Source organism: Struthio camelus, chromosome 3 (assembly GCF_040807025.1).
Source record: "Struthio camelus isolate bStrCam1 chromosome 3, bStrCam1.hap1, whole genome shotgun sequence".
NCBI lineage: Eukaryota > Metazoa > Chordata > Aves > Struthioniformes > Struthionidae > Struthio > Struthio camelus.
In genome coordinates, this window is record NC_090944.1 from 129947811 (window position 1) to 129971410 (window position 23600).

General features: G+C 40.3%; 1 protein-coding gene across 2 annotated transcripts in view; it reads right to left on the reverse strand.

Moving 5' to 3' along the window:
* PLCB1 (phospholipase C beta 1) overlaps positions 1–23600 on the reverse strand; it is a 448697-nt gene that overhangs the window by 163250 nt on the left and 261847 nt on the right. For both annotated transcript variants that reach the window (XM_068940306.1, XM_068940307.1), the window contains exons 4-7: positions 15661–15801; positions 8435–8514; positions 3988–4041; positions 2990–3065 (exon numbers count right to left, since the gene is read on the reverse strand). In XM_068940306.1, coding sequence (XP_068796407.1) covers positions 2990–3065; positions 3988–4041; positions 8435–8514; positions 15661–15801 — 351 coding nt within the window. The remainder of the gene's footprint in view (positions 1–2989; positions 3066–3987; positions 4042–8434; positions 8515–15660; positions 15802–23600) is intronic.

A 23600-nucleotide genomic window follows, 5' to 3' on the forward strand; every position in this document is an offset into this window, starting at 1 on the left:
AACGTTGGCATTCAATTTTATTTTGTAATTAAGACTCTCTATTAATTTCAAGCACTGTTGATTTATGATTTGTCTGGTAACCTGCCTGCTTTTGTAACATCTCTATCCATCCTCTTATGTATTCAATAGCATAACAGCTATTCAGATTATTTGCACAGAAAGGACTCAATAGCTGGCTGGGTTTTACTTGAGTTAATAGTCACCTTCACTGACGCATACTCACCGTAAACCTCTATACTAACTGGAGAGCAGAAACCAGTCTTCATAGCTAGACAAGTGACTAAAATAAAGCTCTTTAAATTCTATTTAAGGCACCCTTTGACTTCAAAAAAAAAAAAAAAAAAAAGCAACCTAAGATTTTTAAAACTGCTTAGGGGAATCAGATCCCAAACTAAAAACTTCACTGGCATTTTTTAAGACTTCATTTAAACAATCATTTAAACATTCACCTGGTTTCAGACCCGTTGGACAATGAATGCTTTGGAAAACCAGATCAAAGAGGGTGAGCTCCTACAAGACTCTAAGCATTCCAGGTCCAATCCAGAGAATAAATAAATAAATAAAATGCATCCTTTAAAAATGTGCTTTAACTTGAAGTCCATGAGTCATCGCACCGCAGTCATGCTAGCTGCTTGGCTGAATCGGGGCTGGAGTGCTCAGCGCTCTAGAGAATCAATCCCTTATTAAGGTCCCAAAATATGAATTGAAGAGTTTATTTTAGGCACTGCAGGGGGGTCTCTTTGGTGCTATTCTTCTGCAGCAGGATGAACGGAAACGTCTATGGCATTGAGAATTCTCCCTCCTCTCCCACTCATACAACGGCTACACATTGTCCCGCAAGGCCTCCTTGCGATCAGCAACACTGGGAATTCCCTAAAGAGAGGGGCTAGCCGATGCTGAAGTGATACCCAAGTCCATGCACAAACAAGCCCATGCAGTGACACCACCCACTGGCAGCGTAGCTCAGGCTGCCCTATGTTCAGGTCACTGCATGTGATGAAGATATATGAGGGACTGCTTCAACCCTGAAGCTATGAATCAGGAAGAGGCAAGACTGATATATGCCGACCTGGCATCCATTTACTTGACTACGAATTTCATTTTGTGTTTTAGGGTTTCCGAGTGTGTTTTGCAGTTTCTGAGAGGTGCAGCAAAGAACCATGGGAAGCTCGTGGCCAGTGAGTCCCAGATCTTTCTAATGTATGAGAGAGAGGTTTTTTTATATCATGCTTAGAGAAAAAACCCTCTTTAGAGGTATTTTTCACAATGCATGACTACAAATAAATAAAAAGTGTAAGCTGTTAATGCCCTCGCAGACTGCACGAATATTCTGAATAATTCTGTGTAATTTTATTGAGGAAGACTCCCCGACATTCATGTGGCTCACATACTGCTAGAGTCCAGTGTGCTTCGATGCTCTGGAGGAATCCCACTTGTCCTGTGGTACAAGAGGGCAGAAAACCTGGAAGTGGAAGCTAAGAATCTTTTTTGTTCACATAAGCAGGAACACAAAGGAGAAGAACTGCAGTCGAAGCACTGATTTTCCTCTAACCCGTTACCTCTGTGAGATTCACAGTTTCATGCTTTTCAAGCACTTAGCTTCTAAAATATTTTATTTCCAAGATAATCAACAACGATTTCTTTGTTGGATGAAGTGTATTTCTCTTTTGTCCCAAGTGAAGAAAGGATCCACTTCATACCGTGAATATTTTTCAAGATGGTATCCCAGCAACGAGTATCCAGCCACGTCTATGTAAAATTGACTCTGCTTAAATAAATAACTGAAAAAGGTTGTGGTTTCTTTCAAGGACTCTAGTGATATTTTTTTCAGTGAGAGGTAAGAAATGATTTTTTAGATTTGCTGAAATTTAATAAATAGAAGCAAGAAATCAACTCAGTTAAAAAGCAATGCTTCAGTGATTTTTTGACGTATCTTAAAAATCGCCTTCACTAACAATTAAATGAAAACCAATCTTTAAAAAATGAATCTTTTCAGGTTTCTAACCTCACGACATTTTTAACTAGTCAAACACCTATTTTATACAGTAATATGTGAAGTACCTCATTTCAGCTGAGATGTTTATAATCTTTTATATCTGTCTTACAATCATTCCCTGGCATTTCATGGAATAAAGCTCCCAAACCTATGATGGAAAGTCCGACTGGTAAGGGATACCTCTTTTGCTTGTGAAGATTTTGCTCCATCGCTCTTCTGAAACACTAGGACTGACTCTATTAAGAAATGACCTCTGACGCAAAGGCTAGGTGAACATCACAGTACAGGCTTTTCTACAAAGAACTAGGGATTAGGAGCTACAGGCTCTCCTCCACTACAGAATGGTTCTGCCCCATCTCCTGGATGCTAGGAACTCGCCTGGAAGAAGCTTCTGGGAGGAGAATCTCCACTTCAGAGGAAAGCCTAAGGACAACGTCTTCAATACAGCGTAAACCAAAATCACCTGCTTGAGTTCATTCCTCTTTAATGAGCCTTCTCCAGAGGGCGGTATCATCCTGCAAGCGCTCCTGGCAGAGCTCTGGCATTAGCAGCATACAATGGCAGCTTCCCTACAGCATTATTACCTTTGGCAGTATAGCATTTGAACGTTTATTCAATGCGCCTTTTAGACAAGCTGCACTGAGTGTAAATTGTCACTTAACTCAAGCTATAGATTTTCTTGTGAGGAAGAAACAGATTACACCGTTAGCTACACCTCAAGCTAAACTTTCCCTGAAGTCATGCCTTGACAATTGTATATAAGTCACTGAGTCTTGTAGGGTTTCTCCAGGACTGGACTCACAGCCCCCTGCCCCTTCCTTTAATCCATTTCACGCTTCCTTCAGGTGCTCCTGTTCCCTACACAATTTCAAAGCAAAGATAAATTCAGATTTGCAGACGGATATCAGTAACTTCTGTGTGGGAAAGAAACTGCTGAGGACCTATCCAGTGTTCAACACTCTGTAAGGGTCAGGAGTAAATTCAGATGCTTACCCTGGAGGATGGAAGATTACAAGCTTCTAACGCAGTCTCCACCCGTTTTCTGTCAGCGGAAAACAAGCGGTATATGCTGCAAAATGGAAATAAACAAGGGGTTGGCTCAAAGACACCATGCTGCCCCACGTGGCTGCGCACCACTTCCAAGTTTATCGTGTCTTTAGCTATTTAAATGAGGAATGTTATTTTACGTTTTAAGCAAAGCTATGCAAAAGTAAGCGAAAGTTCCTTACAGACAAACTTGTAATTCCACAAGGTCTGATCGGGATAAGGAAGAGGGAAAATGAAAGGGTCATGGAAGAGACAAAACGGTTGGGAGCCTCAGGAGACGAGATGCATTACTCTTTTCTTGGTGTCCTGTTCAGATACAGCCCAAATCAGCAGCGATCAACATGTATTTCCATTTGCTTGCTGCTCCGTAACATGAATGAGTTTCACGATGCCCACAATGAGTTCAATTCTACCCCACACAAGCCCCTACTACACTGGATAGTTATTTTGGAAAATTACCACTGCTCTCTTCACTGCATTACCTGAGCAGCATGTAATTGGAATATATCTATGCTTACAACATGTCTCGGAAGTAAAGAAATGACGTTTGCTCATTTTACGCAAGTGGAACAAGGACAGAGAGGCTAACTGTCATGCTCAAGATCACAAAGGCAATCTATGCCCCAAGGGTACTTGAACACAGACATCGCAAGTATCACTAACCATTTGTTCAGTTGGGTCTCCCGAATGGTAACCCTACCAGTGACCACAGCCTGGGTCAGTCCCAGCTGCGGCCTGGCACACAGACAGTAGAGAACTGCCCCTTAAGGGTGGCCTGGGGGCTCAGTGACACAGCAGCGAAGCTGTAGCGACCTCTTCCATAGGTGTTACAAACAACCGATAAACGACTACTTTAGACACAGGGATCGCGTGTCCGTCCCAAGCACATATTCATACTCGAAAATCAAAGAGACTGAAGGGTAGGAAAGGGGAAGAGAACTTACTTCTTCAGAGGAATACGTCCTTCCGGAGTGACCTGCAGCTTAAGTTTTGTGTAACTGTGGAGAGAAAAGCATCCTGTTTTATTTTTGCAGCGTTCAAAAATATGTCTCCACACAGCTCTATAGCCCGACCCTATTGCTCTGATCACTTCTTAAGTTTCAGTCAGTTCTTTTTCACAAAATGAAAATCTTAGGATATCATTAGTAAGTAAATATCTTTTCCATCAACAGTAATGCACCTGCAGCATCAAATAATATTCATCTTGTCACAAATTATTGCATATACCATTAACACACACCTTTATCCTCCCTCCAAGCTCCTTCTCACCCCAGCACAAGTTCCCAGCTCTAACACTAAGCTGCACAAAATCACAAACGAAGAAATGAAGTGGCCCAAGCGGCCAAGCAGCCTATCCTTTTGCCAAAGGAGGCTGCTTCCTTTCTGCTGTGTTCAGAGCAGATATAAACAATGTTGCAGCTTCATCTCCTTCAAATCCACACCCCAATGGATTTCTCTCTTAGGAAATCCTCACCGGTATGAATGGAAGTCTTCCTTTGCATCGTGCCTTGCCATTACTTCCAGCTATGACTCTACCTGTGAGTAGCTTCAAGAAAAATGTTATTCTTTCCTGGTGGTTGAATACTGGCATCAAAGGTGCACTGGAGAGGCAAGATGCTCAGGCTGAAGTGATGGGTAAGTATGTTTCAAGGATGAAACATACTCCTCCCAGCTCACTAATATCTATTATGTGACTGTCTGTCTTGCTACCTCTGTAGCAAGGAGAGCCCCCTCCTTCCCGGCAGAGCAGTCTGCTTGCTCAATTGTGCCATACAGGCCACACGACTTGACTGGACGGGGGGCCACACTCCTCTTTCCGAGACTGAAATCATCTCTGGATGCTGCATGCAAATATCCCTGCCTCCCTGAGTCCTCGCCATTTGACATCTGTGAATGCTTTTCAGGCAGTTTGACCCTAAACGTTGTCGCTCCTCCACTGAAAAGAAGTCAAATCACTGGCAACTGAAATGTCTCCACACAGGCAAAAGTGTAAATATATACAGCAGTCGTGGGCAAGCTCGAGACCTTAGGAATCTGAAGCGATATAAAAATTACAAGCTGAAACTGTCTACAGTCAGGCAATTACGGAGCTTTTGAACTAAGTATTTAGAGCATCTCCATATCTCAGGACCTGTGACTCTTCTTTCACATGCTCGTTAGTGCAGCAGAATGAAGATGTATCTCTTTTTGTCCTAATCTTTCAACATACTGACGCAAAGCCTAGTAGGAGTCACCCAGTAGCTTTAATGAGCAGCAGTTTGGGCCTACAGCTGTTATGTGATGATTCTCCTTGCATGTGAGGACTACTGGTTACCAGCAGCAGCCTGCAAAGAGCTGAACCTTCCGAGCACATTTTCTGTTCCACTAGAAGAATGTAATTAAAACTATAACTGCGTTTTACGGCAACATGATTTGGTGAAAACTATGGTGATACTGAAGTGTTTCAGCAGTGTTTTTACTTTTTGCTTTGACCCACTGGCCTATGAAGAGAAGAAGAAACTGCATATTTCTCACAAACACTCATTTTTCTCCCTACTCACAATACCTGTAATGGCACCACAAACAAACACGCTAATATCTCTAAATAGCTTATGAACATTTTCACAAATCCTTGTCTCTTCATATATATCTTGTGGAAATTGAAATCTCCAGCGCTACTGTGTCATCAAATAGAAGTATTTAGAGGGGAAAAAAAAATGGAGCTAGACTTAAAAAAAATCCGTGATTAAAAAAAAGGTTTCTTTTTACTTGCCTTCTGTTTTTTTAACTTTCAAGTACACTCTGGTCACAATTTAGTGTTTTCCTCTATTATCAAGAAGGCTAGAAATAGAAATAAAACGAAAAAAATAAGGATCCTGAGGTTCTAAGCTTAAGTTAAAGCAAACTCTAAAGATTTGTGTCAGAAGTACAGCCAGCCTCCAGCAGTAGTAGCCACCTTTTTCTTCCCCAAAGTCTTTGATAGACATGGGACATTATTTGTTTCCCCTGCAGTCAATCCATCCAAGAAAGCCAGGCATGCCAGTCTTGCTAAGAAGTCTGCTGCTGAGAGATACACCCATCAGCAGCCGCTGAATGGACTAATTTCAGCAGTGACTGACTGACTCCAAAACTGACAAAGTTTGGACATAATGCTGACCCGAGGTTTCCACCGCAGACTCATCCTTTGCTGATCACTTCAGTAGTTAATATTCCAGCATTGCTGCACTCCAGTATTAATTTTTGTACCCACATACAAAAATACACTGCACAATTACAACAGATGAATGAGCACTTTATATCCAAAATGCCAGTTTTTATTAATACATTCGGCCCAAAAATTAACCCTATTTTTCTCGTCTGACCAAATCACAATCTAATTCTGCTTTAATGCAATTGCTTTTTTATTTCGACAAAAGGGTTCTGACAGGACTGCGGCCAACCCTTTGCTCAGTACAGCAACTACAACAGGGACGTATTTTTAAACTTCAAAGTCAAAGATTACTTAAGTTAATCTGATTTGGCATTTGTGCAAAGGACCCTGCAAACCCAACAGTTCCCAGGTGATTTATTAATTAGTGGAAAACGAAAAGACACAGGAATACCATACTTGCCTGCTATTCAATCTACTCAATGCGTCTAGTGACTTCACCTTTAATTAATATTGCTTGAATAATCATAGAAACATAAGAATAAGGTGGGCTCTACTATGCTAAAATGCTCCTTCTTTGAAGCCTGTACGAGAACGTGCACAGTCCTCCCCACTGCACGCCTGTCAGCCAAGTCCACTGGCCACCTGGGAATTTGAGTGGCAAGGGGCAAGGAAATAGTAAGCTCAAATCACCCCTCTAACTCATCTACAACCTATGGAGGTGACTGCAGTTATCCCTGTTCTTGCTCTCACACAGAGCTGTATGGACAAAGCGAAATCTAATCCAGGGCTAGCGGCTCGGGAGCAAAGGGGGCATCTAGTCTCTGTAATTTAGGAATCTGATGTAAGCACTGCCTAGCTGGTATTTTAGGTGCATAGTCCTAACGGGGAAAGGGGAGAGGGCAATCTAGTCCTTCCAAAGTCAGTGGAGCGACACAGACCCCAACAAAGAGCTAAAGGCAGAGATCTGGTTTACCTAATTCAGACACACTCATTTCCCCACTGACCCATAAAGGAACCTAGAAGACCCTCTGGAAAGTAACTGGAGCTGCTCAAGTTAGCACAGGGCTTTCTCCATTGTCAGCATACGGAATCGAAAGGAAATGCTAAATGCTTCCATCCACTGGGATTTGGTTCGCTTAATTCATCGTTGCTTTCCCAGCATAGCATTATCAGATGATGGTTCCTGCTACATCCAACTTTCAAAGTTTCTTCAAGAATTTGTGTTGACTTCACCCAGATCACAATGAAAATTATGTGAAGGAAACACCCCCTGCCCCAAACAGGCCCTTCTGCCTAACTGCATGGGACTGAAGTTAAGCAGTCAGGGAACCTTCAGACTAAATGTGCATGCAGCTAATGAAATCAGGCATGCACAATCTTGAAGTCCACAAAAGGGGTGGGCTAACTTGGTTCTTGGATGGAGGCAAGTTTCAGGCAACCTAAGCCCCACCTAGGATGTAGTCGGATTGATTTTCTGTCTATGAGCAGAAACTATAAGCTGTTCAGGGGGTAATAAAAAGCTGAATATAACTACCCCATCTGGAAGCCAGGGACAGTGTATCTTGTCTTTTGACAGCATAAGGCTATCAAATACCTCAGCTAGTTATCAGCTTTGCCATGCTGCTCTCCACACCACTTAAGCAAAACCATCTCAGCCTGTGCATTTACCATCCCTTAGATACTCGCTAATCTTAGATTTAGTTCTCTTTCATTTCTGAGGTGCCTGCTGTTTTCACACCCCCAAATTTATCACAAACAGTTTCTGTACTTTGCTGAAAATAACTCCGAATCTATGCTCTATGCAAACGAATCTAGATGAACAGATTTACAACTTCTCTCTAAAGCACGCTAAAACCAGAGGTATTAGACTAAGGAAAATGGAATTCCAGTATTTCTCATTTTTTGATCAGTAACAGAACAAAGGAAAATAAACTAGAAGTAGGCCAGTTTGGAATTCTTTGCATTTACATGGCAAGCTTCAGACTACGGCTGAAGCTACACTTTCTGTATGCTACGGAAAGATGGCATAAAAAGCTGTATTTTAGCTGTGACTTATTAGTATGTGCTAGGAACCTTATCAAGACTTTTCTTTTAAAAGATATTTAGATAACAGGCTTTTTAACACAAGGATAACCTATGTTTACAAAAGTAACAACTGATCAAAGCATAAACAATAGATGACAATATGACTAACAAGAGAGAAGGAAAATGACGCAGACAGAAGAGTAACACCCATAGCAATAAACACTACGGCTACTTACGCTTTTTCCAGAAATGCATCCCTTGACATATTCTGTGCCAACAAATTTGTTGCCAAACTGAACACTTCATCTGACCATTCCTACAGAGATAAAATTTGATTAAATGGGGCTTAGTTTAGATGTTCACTTACATAATGGAAAATACTTTCAATGATTATATTGTTAGGAGAAAGCGCCTAATTAAAGCCTGAACTTGATTTTTCCAATTATAGCTTCCTTCCTGGTCTATCGGACCTGACTTTTTCATTCTGCAAAAAGTGAAGATAATTAAAAATATTTATTGAAAGATATCTTATCCTGGTGTATTGGAAAAAAAAGATCAAATAGATAAATGTCTGATGCAAAGCACATTCCAGTTCCTGGGAGTTGTGCCATAAACATCATAGAAAAATACATTTTCTTGTGTGTTGGATACTATTCTGGCTGATGCACAAAAGGATTAAAAAAGGAGCTTCTATACTACTATTCTTGTAAAATGAAGCGGAAATGGATTTAGGTCCCCTCCGAAGTTAGACAGACCTGACGCTGTCGGACACATACCATACCATAATAAATACCTTGCTAGAACGGCTCCCTTTGTAAGAGTTTGTTACGATAGCCTCTACATCACTCTCTCTATAGGTTGTAAAGTAATTCAGGCGACAAATATCAACCTAAGCTTTTATGGTGTACACTGAATTAAGAACTGTAAGTACAGATCCTATTCTGAGATCTTATCAGCCAGCACGAGAAACATGCCTGAAGAACCACACCAGCAGCAGAGAAATACAGGAACACCTTTCTATTACTCTCCTGTACTGTGAAACTTTAACTGCAATTTGTAGATACTGATAAACAGAACATTGTTGTTTTATATAATCAAACCCTCACAACACGTGTTTAGATTTCTGGTCACTGCAACATCACCCGTCCCCATTTAAGGAGCTAATATATATTCAGTCACAGTTTCTTATGCTGAAAGGATTCATGCCTTTTGAAACCATCACAGTATGTGAAGTGTCTTCTTCCCTTTCTTCATTGCCAGTGTCAGATCTACAACGAACTCTCTGTTTTCTCAGACACAGAGGCTGGGAGCAAGTTTTGATGCCTCATTTCCCCGTGGGGATGTCTGCAACTCATTTATCCTCATGTTTCCACCACAGACTCTTCAGTCCCCACACTCCTCCGCTTCCCCCCATCACATGTCCTTCCTTTTACACTACCCTGTGGTCCTACCGCTCACTAAATTATTCTGCCCTCTTGCCACTCCGACTTAGGGAAGAATTCTCCTCTGCAGCTGGCTGCTCACAGAACGCCTCCCTTCTCCACTTGCACGTTTGTCTCTCTTTTTTTCTCCTTTTATTTTCTCATTCCGATGTCGGTGTCTTTGCTGAAGGTCTTTCACTGGCTCCCAGGCCTTTCTCAGGTTCACAGCGAGACTCTGATACACGGTTATAATCTAAGTACAGACTCTCATAGCTTGTCTCGCAGGTCTCTTCCTGCTCTTTTCGACAACTTCAGCACATTTTTCTTTGCTAATTTGGTTGTTTATTGACAATCTTTAATTGACATTTGTTTTAATTACAAATGTGGCTTTGGATTCACTTTGTTTTAATCCTCTCAAAGAAACAAAGAAAAATATTTAATGCCTTTGCACGCAGTGTGATTTTATTTTTGACTTAATGAAGTTTTCTGAATTTTCTTTGAAACTAAACATTGAGTTTTCCTTCGTATCAGTTCCAATTCAAAACTCCCATGACTGCACCCTCTCACAGATGCATACTGTTTCGGAGGTAATCACTGTTCTCGGTTCTCTTTTTCTGAGGAAAAAAGGAAGTTTCATTTTGACAAAAACTGATAACGATGTGAAAAACATCACTGACTTCCAATGAAACTAATATTGCTACGTTACTTTGGTGCTTACAGGTTTGTTTTATCTAAAAAGCCTTAAGTTTCAGCATGACTAGGTGATCGAGTCAGGACAGGTTAAAAAGATGTAATTGTAAATATATTTTTTTAAGGTGCTAAGATTTGCTCCCTGAAGTTAGCAGCCCGTTCCTGCAACTGGTCTCACACAGCCTCTCACAATGAGAAAAGGCTCCTTACATGCCTATTTTTCCAGGGACCTCCGATCCACTTCAAGATTGCTAAGTCCACACAATTTAAGAGCTCGCACCTAAGCAGCTGAGATGAGCACATCTTCTTGTGACTGATACTCCTGGTGGACAAGCCTTCCTCCCTAAGAAACAGATTTGTTGTCCTGGAGTTAAACGATTGCTGCTGAGGTACTCTTCCCCTCCACCTCCCCGACTGCTTCCATTTTTTTAACTTGTTTTTTCTTGCTAGTTCTAATTTTTAAAAAAACAGGGGTGTGAGAAAGAACAGGAGAAAAGAGCAGGATCTTTTAGCAACAGGACTGCTTCTCTGTAACTCTTGGAACAGAAAGTATATTAAGTGCAGAATCTACTTTCTTCTTGGTAACTCATTTTTCCAGTCTCAAAATAGGCACATCTTGTAAACACTGCTTTGTTTAGGCACTAATAACAGCAGTTAAAACCTCTCCCTGTGACATTAACAGCTGCAAAGATTAATGGCAGCATAAAATATTATTTAGAAATTGAAATTTGTTGGCTTTTAACAAAACTTGATAGGCTTTGTTTTGATCTCACTGATGCTGCTGGGCTTACAACGAACGCATTTTATGGAAAACAGAACTACGGCACTTCAATAATATCCCACACCCCAAGTCGTCCTTCCAAGTGCTTGTTCACAGGAATATAAGGAGAATATACAATTATAATGTGCCTGTCACAAGCATTATGTATATAAACAGTCTTGCCATGTTCCTTTGCTAGCTCTTCCTGGCTCTTCAAGCAGTAGCATCTCTCTTGCCAAATATTCTAAAGGCTACCTGCAGACTGAGCCATTTCTAACTACACAGAAGCCGAGTGAACAACATAGAAGCAACACTTGCTCATTTCCGCTCATATTTTAGGGTCTTCACTCCAGTCACCACAAAGCTGCAGCCAAAAAACCAAGATCAGAAAATACGCCAAGGATCACGTCATCTTTCCAGTCACTGGTCTGAACCCTCAGCAGGAGGTGAAACAACAGCACTGAACACAGATCCAAAGAAATAAATGAGATGCTTTTTACTGACTTCGATGGACTTTGGATAGATCTGTGAGCCAAGACGTGACTCGTTCGTTTAGCTAACAAACGGTTCCGTTTCCTTGGTTTTGCTGCACAGCGTATAGTAAAACTCATATTCTAACTCGGCGTGTAATATAATGCACCGTGCAGGATCCCTTTACCAGCAGCACCGGTTCCACAGCGCAGAGCTTGGTGAGAGTGCTCCACAGGGATGAAAGCTGTTACGTGTAGAAAGAAAACAGCCGACTGTGGAAAGATTATAACAGACTCTGAATCACTGTGCAACAGCAGACTCCTGTGCAGATGCAATACAAAAGGAAAATATAAATCTGGGTATTTTGAAATAGGTTTGTATTACAGCCAGCAAACTCTGTTTGCAGACTGGAAGCCTCTGATCCCTTTTGGTAGAGGAAGTACGCAGCCTTCTAACAAATTCTAATTCCAAGCAAGTCACATCAATCATGACAGACCTGCACGAACCACTCTCCTTTTGACTGTTACACTAATTCATTTTTACTCCTAGGAACTTTACCAACAAATTAGGCAGCTCATTTGTGCTTTGGCAGATAAGTAGTATATAAGCAGCAGCATGTTTTGAAATCTGTTGCTCGAACTCATTTCTCTCCTGTACTGCCTGCCTCAGAATACATACCTTAAGACATTTATCTCAATAGAAGAGATGAGGCTTTTTCCATACGAAAAGACAGCACACATTCTTGAAAATCCTTCCTTCAAATCAGAACTGACTACGTGTGAAGGCAATGTTCCTTGTTTGTTTTTGGTGGGAGGTTAACAAAGCAAGTTAGTGAAATCATATGCTTTGGCAGCCATATACGTTTTATTTAAAAAAAAAAACAATACAACCCAATGGACATGAACTTACACTGTGTATTTGAACATTTTATTATACTGAGTAAGCTTTTAAATACGCCTAAGAAGCTGAAAAAATGAAGCTGTCTACACATTATAGCACAACTTGTGAATCATCTTTGACTGCATCATTTTTCTTATGGAGGAATTCATCAGCTCTTAGATTTACATCTGATCTGAAGCTCATCAAACTTCTTCAAACAAAATTCCCTAAGCTCTCGATCAAGCACTATATGGCTAAGACAGACTACGGCAGTGAGGATAAAGCTGGTGCGAGCAACTGAAACGAGAACGACAGGAAAGAGATGGGAAAGACGAGTTCACTTCAGAAGTGACTGGATTTGGCAAGAGAATAGAACATGGTAGAGAAGACACAGAGATTCACAGGTTGGACTTTGTACTGCTGTGAACAGAGACAGAGGAAAAAGAACATCTGCTCCGAACAGGGTTTGAGAAAGAAATTCTTGCTTAGTCCCGGCTTCTGTGTCTTTCTAGATGCTCATAAATCCTGTCCCAAGACAGACACAGACACACCTGTCTGAAAAAAGGCAAGCACTGTATCGATGCTATTTGTCGTCTTCATCAAGGTGTGTCTACCAGCCTATCGTTTAGACCTAACAAATGTCACACTGCGTTCCTTGTACAAACCAGCCGGTCAGTGTTCTTCAGCTTATTACTAACATATTCTAAAATTTAGCCGTCTTCCCTTTGAGGACTGTGAACAAAACGGTACATTGTGACTTCATTGTAATTTCTAGCTCTTTTCTCAGTTCACTTAAAGCAAGTTCAATAGCCCAAGGCTCACATTTTCATAACTGTCCCACAACTCAGACAATGGATGTGCTGAACACAATTTGTAGTGGAATGATCGGTAGAAGTTTTCAAAGTTCATTTAACAGAAAAGTGGAACACTAGGTCCTAAAGTGGAGGGGGAGAACGGGTTCACCAACCTGTGAAGCAAGAAAACCCCATGATTTAATTACTTCAACGGCCTTACTAAGGCTTTTTCTATTTACTTTGGCTTTCTTCTCTAAGTGAGGGCTGACTGATTCATGTCACACTGCTTGAAAAACAAGGTATCACAAAGGAAGGGTTAATCAGAAAAATATTCATACACTGAAAAGGGAAAGGTGGGGGAAGTTTTCATTGGCACCTGCTTTCCCTAGAACGTCAGTGAGAGTTAGGGTCACAATTTTCATGTGTGACGTTAGAAACTTCTTGTTTTTGCACTCCTCCTCGAACTCCCTGAAGTGCTGATCTGAGTCATTACACAGAGACCGGAGACTATATGGATCACATTCTATGGTCTGGCTCATATAAAGTTGGACAGCTTGTTGAACAAAGAAGAATATTTAGATGCAGTCAAAAGTGATTACATCCCGCTCTCATTGAAACAATCAGGATATTTAGAATGATTTGAAAGCAAGCAAAACTATCTGGATGCTTCTGAAAGTAACACCCTTAGGCTACCTTGCCTAATTGATAAAATATGTATTTATTTGGTCCACCGCACTTACAGTAACAAAAAAGACTCAGATTCTTAATTGTTCAGCCCACAGGAGTTGCTCAGGATTTACAGCAGTAAAACTTCTCTAAAACAGTTTTTGTTTACTGCATTTTAAGGTTCCATAACCAAACAGAAAACGGCCCTAAGATAGGTATTTCAGAACTGATTTAGCTTGACAAATAAATTATTTTTCACTGATTGCTTGCTAGACAGGAAAGCAAAAAGGAGAAGGAAATACACTTCTGATTTATGTGACCTTCCTTGGTAAGGGTTAACAAATTTCGCTGTTGAAGTTTTAATATACTTTTTCATTTTCCTGCATATACTCAGTTTTTTCCTGAAGAATTGCCTCAAGTGCTTTCACTTACGCAGCGTTAGGTTTCTTACCCACCCCAGTAGAATATAGCTCTGCATTTTAAAGCCTAAGGACAGCGCTTCCCACACATCAGTCCCTGGATCATTATGAATTCATTTGTCTCTACTCTTTCCTGTCACAGAAACACAGGAAATTGTATTTTCATCGAACTGACCAATTAGCTAATGAACATTAGCACAGATGGAAACCTAGCAAGGAAAAGTATACCCTCCCAGGTGAAGGCTTTCCTCCTGTGACCTATCTCACCTGGTCTGACATTCTCAGTTGCCTGTGAGGCACTGTATCAAAGACATCCTTTCACCAAAACGTGTGGGGGCAACAAGAATACTGAAGAAGTCCTTACTGTAGTTAAATAATAGGATTCTATGGAGAAACTATCTTTTTGAGCCAATCTAGTGGACTCAGGCACGCAAACTGTATGAAAGCGTACTCTGTGCAAGGTTGTCTGGAGGCTACCATTATCTATATGAATGGAAGTGCAAAAGAGGAGTAGCTTTTAAATGACAATTTGGGATAGCTAAATCAAAGACTTCCCATTTCATTAAACGCAGTTGTGGCATATAGAAGGTGCCAGGTAGCAGCAAAACAAACAGGTGTTAAAATCTATTGTAGCTTCCTTATCTCACACAGCTGTATTTCAGGTGTTTTGTTGGACAGAAGTGGCAGGTACTGTGCAACTGCCTGGAAAAAATGCTTTCATAAGGCAAGGACACCTACTTCACAACTCTTTTCAAGGACTATCAGTAGGCAAAATGAACACTTAAAATTGACCTTTGAACATGACTAGAAAATATCATGAGCCTAAGTTAAATTAGGTGTCTGCTTGCTGTCATACTTGAATATACAAAACAGATCTGCAGATAAACAAACTCCCACTACTCTGACACAGGTCAACCTTAAAAAGTCAACAGTTTACACACTTTGGTATCATGGATGACCCATAATTAGCATACGCTTAGAACAAGCATTACAGGGTGATAACTACTGAAAAATATCAATCATTGCTGGAGAGTCACAATGTATTTCTTATATCTGAGCTGATCTGCACATATATGATTATTTTCACAATGCTCGTTTGGGCTTTACGGAGACAGTAACAAGTAACGTTCTGAAGATGAATACATACATCAGTGACGGAATTTGCTGAAAATACTCCCAGAAAATAACGACCGCCTATATCTCCCTTTGATACTGAGCAGCACAACTCTATTATAGAATGTAGGTTCATCTCATTTGAAAAAAACAGTTTAGTAATCTCCACTTCTCTCTCTTATTTATCCATCTTCCAAAGCAATACTTTAGAAATATTAATTCTATATGACACAGATGAATGTGTATTACCTTTGCTATATCCTCTTGAAATGCTACTAGGTTCAAATACGATATATTGACCAGGTCTGGACCATAGACAACAGTTATCATTCGATTTTCCAGTCGACCTCCTAGGTTCCCAGCATCCAACAGTTCACGCAGTTTTGGATCCTGCAAGTAAATATATTGAAAAAGAGTTAACATCTTTTGTAAGTACTTATATTTAAAAACAGTGGGTTGTTTTTTTTTTTTCAAATACTTAAATTTTGAAAACCTGTGTTATTTTGAACATTTTAAACATGATCACTGTAGGTTCTGATCTGGTTATTTTTTCATTAATATATTCAAAGTTATTAACTCAAAGTAAAAAAAAAAATCACTACCCAGAACCCTTCAAAGCCTCCGACCTCTCCAAAGGCGCAGTAAAGACGAAAAGTTGTCCACTTGTTGGCTGTACCTTCCAATTCTCAGGTATTTAGTCTCTTAATTTAAGCACACACAACCTATTTTACTAGTCAAAATTAAAAAGTCTAGCCAAAGGCTACTGGTCCCTGTAGAAAGATTCGCTATGATTTTAATGGATTTCAGGTAAAGCTCAAAATGAGAAGAATTTATTTTTTTTTTCCTAAAGAATTCACAAGACTGCCTGGAATTAACAGCCTTAAACATTATGCCATGAAATAGATAATGTAATTTTGGTGATGCTTTCCTCTTTCTCCTGCACGTCCAAAAGGACATATATTACTTAAATTGCAAGATACATTCCACTTACATTTAGTTTTCGATCTTTTTTCCATGTTTATGTTCATTATAAAAATTGCTACAAAACATTTTTGTGAAGGAAAGATATATTCAATAATATTGGTTTTTGTTAATTATAGCCAGAACTTCAACTTCATTGGTAGCATAAGCACGTGAGAAACAATTTCAGGTTATTTTGCAGCCCTACTGCTTTCTAAGAAATTGTGCTGCAGAACTTCCAAGAAATGCACTATGTGTTTTTCAAACTAGGAAAATTGCTTGGCCCTCAGCCTCAAGATACAGTATATAAAGGCAAACATAGAGGAAAAGAATAAGTCCTGTACGACTGAATTCAACTCTCTGCATAGAGCTAGTATAATTTGAAAGTTCAGGTTTCTTATAAGGCAGGATTTTTCATTCTGGCATAAACACTGGGAAAAGCCCAGGGAATGGGATCATTACAGGATTACATTCAATTTCTCTACTAATGGGAAGATGTAGTAGATTCTGTGTAGGGATCAAATAATTTTGAAACTGTCAGAAACATATACTGCAGTCTACATTTCATTCTCATATGAACCTTTTTCCTCACTGTCTGCCTATATAGTCAGTATTAACGGTATTTCTTAATAACTTTTGAATAACAATCAAAATCCTGACTGTCCCAATACTAATTCAGTTTGCTGTAAGAGCATGATAACCTTAAAAGGATAAAAATGGTCATTTAGCCTGGACCTCAGAGGAAACTGTACACCCACAAGACCCCAGTCTAAAGGCCATCTTCTGATCGGTGTCAGGTCTGTTTGTAGACCATGGAGTTACGCACATGTTCGCCAAACCCTTCCCCACGTGCAGAAGAAGGTTTTGAAGTACGGCATAGGAACTGGAAAGAAATTGCAAGGCTGTCTATCATAAAGTGCTGAGCCTCACTGAAAACTGGCTAAGATGGTAAGTGTTGCCGGAAAACAGACAGAATAGTGCTGTTTGCGGGCTCTGTGCAGCAGGACTACGATTGCATTCTGAGTCAAAGAAGATTTCATGGATAAACAAGTTAATGCTTTCACATAAGACGAGACCAGAAGAGGGAGATAAAAACAGGAACTGTGCTCCTGACAGGGGGATTGGAAGAAGAAAGACTCAAAAATTATGTTGGTTTGCACCTGGGAATAAAGCTAGAGAAATATACTGAAGATACTCAGTTAGTGATGGTGTATTACTAGACTGGTAGCATCCTCTTTTATTTACTGGATGAATGTTATAAGGCATTTTTTAATTTCCCTGGGAGATGATAATTCATCTACTTTTTACTCTCCACCTTTTCAAACCCTGATCAGACCGAAAAACTCTTCTACTGAAATGGCTGGCTGGGAAAAGTCTGTCATTCCTTCTTTTCTAAAACTAAACAGGATTGTCTATCTGTTTTAATTCTCTTTCACCATTCCTCATTGCTTTCTTCCTCTCCTGGGCTGTACATATTGGTCACAGTTTGCAGAGACGATCTGCAATTATACCAGCAACAGAAAAAGAAATGAGATAATCGTTTCCCTTCGTAGCTATAATCAGCTATAAGATGGATCATACTCTAGCTAGTCTAAGATACGCATCAGTTATGCATCATGCAATAAAAAGGAAACACATGAAACGGGACATTTTACTTCAAAGCAAATACATAAATAAAAGAGATTCTCGGGACTGGCTGAGCAAGGTTTTCAGAAGGGCACAGGAAGCGGCTGGACAAGCAATGTGAGAATGAATTTGGTCCAGTCTTGCAGGTCACAGGATTTTTCTCCAAGTTTTAAAGGCAAGAGATTAAACTATCCTCACTGGTTTTTTTTGTTTGGATGAGTGAAATGTGGAGTAAAATGTTGAATTCTTGCATTCTGTTTGACTTAAGTCTTACAAAGTTCAAAGCATACAATCCCTAATAGCAATACAGTATCTGGTTGCCATGCCGCAGCTACTAATAAGGGGTATACACCACATATCCTGAAGCATCTCAAGACAACATACAATGCACACACTAGATTTAAAATATCAGTCCAGCTTCAGCTGAACATATTTCAATAAAATATAGAAGAATCATCATTTTAGAGGATGCAAACACGATTCTTCACTGAAATATTTCACTTATAAAAAGCTAAACCCCAAATGACTTTTACGGGACATTGCAGATGGACTTGCAGATGTGGCTTTTTAAAAACTGCAATTATTACATTCATTTATGCACCCCCCCCCCCATATATATATATGCATCCTGTGAATGGCAACATTTTGATAATAACTGGAAGCTGGCCCTTTTTGGCCATTGCCATGGATGTATTTGCCTTTTAAGGGTGACAGCAGCACTTCCATTTGTGACTGACAACTTACGCCTTAATTGATAGCCTATGTCATACTATTTGGTCCTCTAGATTTGAAGCTCTCAAGCTTTAGGTACCAAAGCACTCTGTCAGCTCATCATATTCCTCATGAACAGCTCTCCTCCCTTATTACCACACTTAACTGCAAAGGAGATCAGCAAAGTACCCGTCATCAAAGTCTTGAAGACTATCAATGCTCTGTGAATCAAAGTCCTTTTCAAAATGTCAGCAACTTTTCCTGTGGAGATGAAGATCCTGTGCTGATAGGAAAATACATGGAAAACAACCAAGCAGCAAGCCCCAATTTAGCTTCTTTTATGTAAATTGGATTATTTTGATTTTGATAATCCTGTTTTGAAGAACGAGGCTCAAAGTCTGCTGCCGTTTATTCTTTTAGATAGGGGCTCACAAGCAAACAAACCGGTTTTCAGAGCAAGTGCTTTGCTAGACTGGGGCCTTTGTGAGGCACTCAGAGAGCAACGCATACTGAATATTGGTTATATGCATTTTTGTGTCACCTGAGCTACTGAAGCTCTATCATTTTAGGGAACATCTCTGTGGGATGCTGAATAACTGGCACCCTACTGACGGTGGCCGTGTAACTCATAAAAGTCCATTTGTGGCACCATGATTTAACATGCTAGAACCTTGTTTCCCACGCGCGTAGATGTTTTCTGACAAAGAAGCATCCTTTTGCCTCTTTTATTCAAAAGGTCTAGGTGTCAGTTTGCTTCTGCCTTCCTACTAAAGTCTAGGAGGAACTTCAGCTGCCTGAAGACTAGAGCTGCCTGAAGACTTAGCCACAGACCAGGTCAGAAAAGCCAATGTTTCTGATGTAACACTTCTGTGGTTAAAAGACTGACAGATACCCAGAGGGAGATGTGAACTCTAAGTAGACGAGCACAGAGAAGATGACAAGGGGTGGTATTGGCAGCATAAACAGTTTTAGAACCTATTAAAAATCAGATTAACCATGTCAAATTGAGGTAAGAGTTGGGCAGATGACTCTCTGCTCATTCGGAAAAAAGGCCTTGCCTATTTAGTTCCACTGGCATGACAAAACTACCAAAAGCAAACATACCGTAAACCTATCCAAAACAAAAAGTAGAAGAAGTAGAAGAAGAAATTAGCTAGAAACATGGAAAAAATAATAAAAAATTACAGAATTTCTACAACATTCATGAACAAGCACTAAATATAGACTACTTGTTAGAAACCAGGATCCTGCAGATAGGTAGATAAAAATAGATTTTAATCAGACTTCCAAAACTTTCTCCTGGTCTGTTTTGTCTTCCTGGAAATCATAAAATAGTGTAAACTTAAAGAGGCTATTCAGCAACTTGAATAACAGTCTCTGCAACCTCTGCTTTCAGCTGTGGTTGGGGTTATTAAAACGTAACTCTTAATACTTAAATTCCAATTAAGGTGTGCTCTGCACACTACAGTAAATGCGATACATCTTTTAATAGCATCATCATTTCTTTAACCTTTTTCTGAAGACCTGCAATACACCATCTGTCCAAGAAAATCTGTGCTATTTCCTAACACATCGCCATACGTGCATATAAAACGCTGCCACGTAGTTTTATAGATTTAGCCTTTAGAACTTATTTATGATCTGTTTCACACTGATTCTCCGCTGAGACAGGGAAAGCCGTCGGCGCGGGCAGGGACCAAGCAGTGCTGGGCTCTGGGAGCTGCAGGGCGCTGGGCTAGCGCCTCCCGGGAAAGCTGTCTCGCTGGCGCCGGGCTGACACCGGTAGCAAGTCCCAGTCACTCCGCGTGGAAACCGCCTGCAGCCCAGCTTCACTCGGACAGGCTGCGCGTGCTGTCCGGCTCCGTCTCGCCCACTCCAAACCCAAAGGATTACTAACGTCGCCTGTCTCCACAGAACAAAAAGCAGGTTTCTGTGTTTAGCGCATCTCAAGCACTGGTCTAAACACATCAACGGGCAACGGGTCAGCCAAGGCTTCATCTTAAATGTAATGCAACACCTTCCTCACAAACGTTTCTCAAAGCGGCAACTCCGTTTTTGAGAGCAGCTGTCTCTGATCTGAGAACTACATTAAACAGTAACAGAATCTGTCAGATGCTAAAGATTTCCCGCGGGGTTTAATAGCTACAGACAACGTGAAGGCCAAGCTGGCTGACTATTGAAAACCTCAGCCACAGCTTTTGGGTTGAGAGCACAGCTGTGCAATTACATTCAATTCTTCTATGTCCTCAGTGCTGGAAGACATTAAATTACAAAGTAGAGAAAAATAAAGGATAATTTACAGAAACTTTTTTCCACATTTTTTCATGTATCTACTTTGCGTCCCTGTGTGTGGACAGGGACTACCGCTGATGGACGCAAAGGTAAATGAAGCCCTGGTCCATATCACAACGTCTAAATTGACTATTAATAGGAGTAGTGTATGCAATCCTTTTATTTCCCACTTGCAAGAACGGTCCTGACACTATTAATGGCGTGGTAGACACAGATCAGGACTCCAGTATTTATACTACACGTAGACTACATTACACATATAGACTACTCACAGTATGGACCACATTTTCTATACGACATTCAGTCCTGTGCGTGCACAATGTCGTACGCTCCCTGCCCCAAACAACTACTAGCTAACATAAGATCAGCTCGGGACCTGCAAGAGGAAAGCCCTATGATCCTCTCAACCCAAACACAGGCTGTCTCAAGAGCACAGAGATGAACGTGAGGAAGAAGAAGGGAAAAAGGATACAAATTTAGGCAGCCCGACCATGTGTTCACTGGCTGGTATTAGCCGGCAACAAAGGGGAGGAACAGGTTCGCCCCCCACCCACCTGCAAACCCATATGTAGAAGTGCCCTGCGCCTCCTCACTCCTGTTCCCTCTCCGCCTCCCAAAAGCTGTGAGAAATCCTTCACTCCCTGAGCCATAATACGCTAGAGCAGCACAATGAGGCCTGACAGTTTCCAAAGCTTTAAAGCAGATGAGGTTGTAGCAGTCTTCTGGGACAAAAGTAATGGCCACGGAAGAGACCTGTTTGTTCACTGCTCCACATTTTCTATTTCTGCAGTGTTTATTTAGTGGAGGGGGGCATACATCATACAGTGCAAGGGAGAATTACTATGTTCTCCTCCTCAGTGCATGGAATTTTACTTTCCCACTGTCCTGTCAAAGACAATAAGAGCCGCTTTTTGTGGCTCTTACAATGGATTTTGAAAAGAAGCATGTTCCTTATTTGTAATGAAGTCTATTTTTATTGTCATTGTCACACAAAATGTTTTTAAATTCTTAACTAGACAGACGTTGTTTGGAATATTACAGTCATGATTCTAAATGACCAGTCAAAAAGCTTCATGACAATTCTGCGACTATTTAGCTTTTATCTATCAGAACTTGGAGAACTTACTAGCTAATCTTTTAACTTTGTTTTAACTCTTGTGAATGCTACATGAGAATACGGTAGCATATACACAGTGAAAACTGAGCTGCACAGAAAGGCTGGATCCCTCTACAGTTTTGCTTTGAGAAAGAGCAATCTCATACATCCACTGCTTGTGCACGTATTTAGCCAGGCTACGGAAATCCCATGCAGGGAAACATTCTCTTTCAGGTATCAACTAAATACCTAAGTGCTACTGACGTTATAGCTATGAAAGGGATCCCAGAGCCTCCAAAAAGTAGGTGGCTAGTAAAAGAAAACCCACCAACAAAAACCACCACATACAAACCTCAGAGCTTATCAGCTCTTTTTATGACTTCTGTCCATCTGACATACGATTTCGAAATGCTGTCTGGTTCTGGCACTAACAGCGTGTCATCATCTTGACTCTAAAATACTGTCTAAAAAAAGCAAAAGTTTCTTTCAGTAAAGCAGTGTTGGCTGAGAACGTGAACAGGAATTTCTTTGAACCAAAACAAACTTCATTTTATCAGGGTTTGTGCCTTATTCTTGTGTCTTTACTAAAAGAAATGCTGAAAATACTTTGATTTTACAACTGAATGGTTTAATTGTGGTTTAATTATATTAAGCTTTAAAAGACAATACAGCTCTTCCGCTGGGTAAATGTGTAGTACTTGCCACTGGTAAGTAATATAGCTTCTCTGAACCCCAGTTCCTTGTGTCCTTTTTAAAAGCTGGCTGGCTTATCTTTATAAAACAGCATGGAGATCTGTCTCACTAATTCTGTTTTCAGTTCTTTGAAAGACTTCATGTGTGACCCCCGACTATATAGGATTATAATATGTACCTAATTTACAGGAATGCTTTGGATTAAAATAACAGACAGCCTGATCTCATGTCCAGAGATGATTATGTTAAAATTTCCACAGATTTGAAATAGCTAAAGGAAAGGTTTGAAACATATAAGCCATGATACAGAACTTAGTAAAATTAATATAAAATTCAGATATAAGACATGTAAGAGAACAATAAAAACTCAATAATTACTTTCACTAACAGAGGGAAAAAAAAGTGAATGACAGTGCCACTAAATACAGATGTAAATACCTCATAGTACTTTGCCAATAAACAGAGATCGCATTTGCTGTGAACAGGATGCTTGCAGAGTCTTTTTTTAAAAGCTTAGCTGCAGTAAAATTAGAAAAGACTCAATGCTGAGATGAAATCTGCTTCAGTGGCATCTTGTCTGAGAAAAGTTATGAAAAGTATGCAAAACCATGAAAGTACACCTTTTTAAAGATTCAATAGTTAACATATAGTCTAAGTTCTGAAGAGAAGTGCTCCATGGTAGGACACGCAAAACCACAGAAAATATATGCCCATTTGTACCCTTCCACAGGGATACATCCCAGGTTCTGCAGGACAGAAAGCTGCTCAAGGACCTCTTCTGCTCTCCAGAAACCTTGAGCAGGGCCAGCAT